The sequence below is a fragment of the Plectropomus leopardus genome, unplaced genomic scaffold (genome assembly GCF_008729295.1).
Source record: "Plectropomus leopardus isolate mb unplaced genomic scaffold, YSFRI_Pleo_2.0 unplaced_scaffold21282, whole genome shotgun sequence".
Classification (NCBI taxonomy): domain Eukaryota; kingdom Metazoa; phylum Chordata; class Actinopteri; order Perciformes; family Serranidae; genus Plectropomus; species Plectropomus leopardus.
Window position 1 is genome coordinate 1 of NW_024623030.1, and position 3,465 is coordinate 3,465.

Below are 3,465 nucleotides of genomic sequence, written 5' to 3' on the forward strand. Positions count from 1 at the left end.
CTCACGGTAACTCGCCCCAACCGCCTGCTCATCCTCAACGCTCCTGGGTAGCACAGAGAAAAGCAGAAGCTGAGCACTGAAATTGCCTCATTAACTGATTGTTTTAAATATCTAGTTATGATGTTAAAGAGGCTCATCACACTGATCACACATTACTTACTGCCGTGTTCTCTCAGATTTGTAAAAACCCAAATTATGAGAAAAATATAACTACCAAACCTTTACCTCCTGTTCCTGTTGTGATACAGGATCTTCATGTCAAATCCTTTGCCTCTTTGAGCGATTTTGAGGCCAATGTGTCCCATTCCAATAATCCCCAGAGTCGACCCTGTGACTTCAGCTCCCATCGGGCATTGTGACTGGTCAGTGATGTTGGAGATAACAGCTATTTGGTGCCCTATGCAAAAGAGAAATTTCCTCTGAAAAACTGAAGGTTTTATTATTTGTTTCCTTTTTAAGGCCACTGCCACATTGAGGAGTGTCATTTTTTATGATCAGATATTTTGATTATTTTCATCATTATTTTAACAAAAATTGAAAACATGACTAAAAAGTGCAACAAACAACCTGGTCATATATATTTTTTAAAAGACAGATGAAAAAGAGAGACAGAGAGAAAAATATTTTAAAAATAATTAGTAAAAATATATAAACAATAATTTTCTAAATTTATTATAATTGTAGATTTAAAGTAAATTACATTTACAATTTTAGCAGTTTTTTCAAGCCTTTTTCTGTGGGCTTCTCTGTTTGTTTGGTTTTTTTTTTAATCTATATTTCTTTTTTTTCTGTGCTAATTTTCAGATGATTTTCTTCTAACGTTTTACTAATTCCTTGCTAATTTGGGGTAATTTCTTGTGAAGTTTCTCATTACCTCAAAAGTTATTAAAAGAAATAAAGCCAAATCACTCAGGTTTCAAAAAGGGTTTACATAATAACATTTCTTTCAAAGATTCAGCAGTATTTCAGAAGGCATTTCATGTTTTCTTATTAGCGCCATATATTCAAACTGTTGAAACTCCATGTATATTACATCTAAAAAGGAGATGGTTTACAGCAAGTTTTAATCATTTTCTTGGCGGCGGTCGGTCGCACTAAAATTACGTGCTTTTGGAGTTTGGAAAGGTTAAGAATTGAAAACTTATTTAGAGTCAACACACTAATAGTAACGGGCACTGTTTCATGTATCAAAATAGGCTGAAGATTGTTCTTTAAAATGTTATACATCCCCTTGTTTTGCCATCAGCAACAAACACTGAGCAAATTACATTTTAGTTTTGGTCAGACTTGCTCTCAAATCAGTGTAAAAACCCGTAAGTCCTGATTTTGTAATTGTAAGGATTCAGTTAACCTTTGACCTTGAGAGTCTTACAATAAATGCTGTCATTTGGATTTTAAAGCCCTTTAAAAAATTTTTGGTCCTAACTCACCTTTAACGATGTTGCGTGCTGATGCCAGAAGCAGACCCATCGCCATATCTGCAGTGGCGTTGCTCACCACACCGGGTGTGTTGGTAACTTTCACTCCCAGACTGGATATGTACGGCACATCCAGGTGGTCGACGCCCACTCCACCGTTGGCGATCACCTTCAACGAGGGAAGCAAACTGAGCAGCGAAGGCTTGGCTGCAGGGAGGGCACACCACATTAATATGGCCTGGATTTTCGGACCATGCAGATGAGGGTTTTGAAGCAATTCTTTATGGCACATGATTTGGAAGTGTTGTTTCAATATGTCGACGAACTCTTTAAAATGACCTTGTTCCTCCACATTTGAAATCAGGGCCCATGGCTTACTGTCGTCCATTGCCTGAAGGGACAAAACACAAGTTAGAACACAGACGGGCAACACTTGTTTCATCTAATATCTCTAAAAGAGGGGACAAAGGTGTAGTATTGTGTGTGAAACTGCCCTGGGCCCCCGCACCCTCATTAGCCAGAAGGCTTTATTTTATTGTTAGCACTAAAACATATTGTAAGCTAAGAAAAGAGGCCTTTAAAGGTCGCATATTGTAAAAATTCAGATTTCCACACCAATTTTTATTTTGAAGCAGATATAGGTGCTATATAAATACTGTGAAAGTATCAAAAAATACTCAGTCCACAGAGAAATGCACACTGCCCTTATACAGAAACTTTTGTCTTTAATAGAGCCGTCAGGACTTCTATGAATTTGTGATGTCACAACTATACTACCTGAAGGGAAAAAGTGCAATGTGGTTTTATTCTAATTTTAATATTCTCTATCCATTTGTTTATCTGTGTGTTTGTTTGTGTTAAGTAATAAAATACTGGGAACCTAAATTTACCTTGGGATTAGTTAAGTAGCCTATCTATCATTGATCCATCGAGCCAGTAAGAGATTCCTGTTAAGAGCTGTAATCTGCCTGATTGTAGCTGATTGGGACTAAAAGACTGAAAAGTATGCTCATGACAGCTATTTTTGCTTTGTTTATGTGTTTGTATGATATAATCATCACAACGGGTTTATTCATGTATTTAACATTACTAGACTGAGTGTAGGGAGCTAATTGAAAGTTGTGATGAAAAACAGTTTAATGCTACAGTGCATCTCTGTTTAGTAACATAAGGTATAATGCCCCACAAGGTGTCCATTATCAGTTTTTAATGGACACCCTGCAGCCAGTCACAATCAAGTATTCACCCACATCATGGTTTTAGGGTTGTTAAATATATATATATATGTGTGTGTGTGTGTGTGTATGTGTGTGTGTGTGTGTGTGTGTGTGTGTGTGTGTTTTCTAACATCTGGTACAAATAAATCTCTGATTTTACTTTGCTGGCACTGAAGTTTGACATTTTGGGGAATATACGTTTGCTTTCTGGCATTACATTGTAACGTTAAATGGGACACTGTGTCAGACTGAGCAGTTGCTAGGCAACCAGCTGTGATTCCAGGAAGTTACTGCTTTGGCTGTTCCCCTATTTTATTAAGCTAACTTTAACTAACCAGCTAACCAGCTTCATATTTACCTTACAGACTACAGGCTACAGTGCTACGACAGAGGACAATACATACAAAGTCACACCGTTGCTTCACTCATGATTATTGATTACTCAAAATTAGAACCTGTTACGTTAGTTTTCATCATAACCTACATGCCTGTGGTTACTCATTAAAAACACATATTAATAGACTGTTATTAAAAATAAACAGTGATACATTCTCAGGTCACATATGAATAATGAGAAATTCAGTAGGAATTTTAAGACATTTAAAACATATTGGGCAAAGACAAGATGGCACTCACAAGTGAGCTCTTCTGTACTCGTTTATAGTTTCGTCTACTTGAACCAGGAAGAGCTACTACGTGGATGTGGTGGATTTCAAAATAAGAGCATTTTACTCTGCACGCCCACTATTACTACTATTATTGACTCTTAAATGATTCTGTCTGGCAGGCCAGCTGACAGTCTTGTCTGGGCCCGGGACAAGATAATGTTA

At 37.1% G+C, this 3,465-nt stretch overlaps 1 protein-coding gene across 1 annotated transcript; it reads right to left on the reverse strand.

Moving 5' to 3' along the window:
• Window positions 1-3: 3 nt before the first annotated feature.
• On the reverse strand, window positions 4-3,301 carry LOC121965707 (putative 2-hydroxyacid dehydrogenase SAUSA300_2254; the record flags this gene model as incomplete). Its single annotated transcript, XM_042515833.1, has 4 exons — window positions 3,272-3,301; window positions 1,431-1,809; window positions 226-397; window positions 4-43 (listed from the first exon to the last, which is right to left on the reverse strand). Coding segments are annotated over exons 2-4 (588 nt in total), but the record flags the coding sequence as incomplete, so codon positions are not given.
• Between the last annotated feature and the right edge of the window lie 164 nt (window positions 3,302-3,465).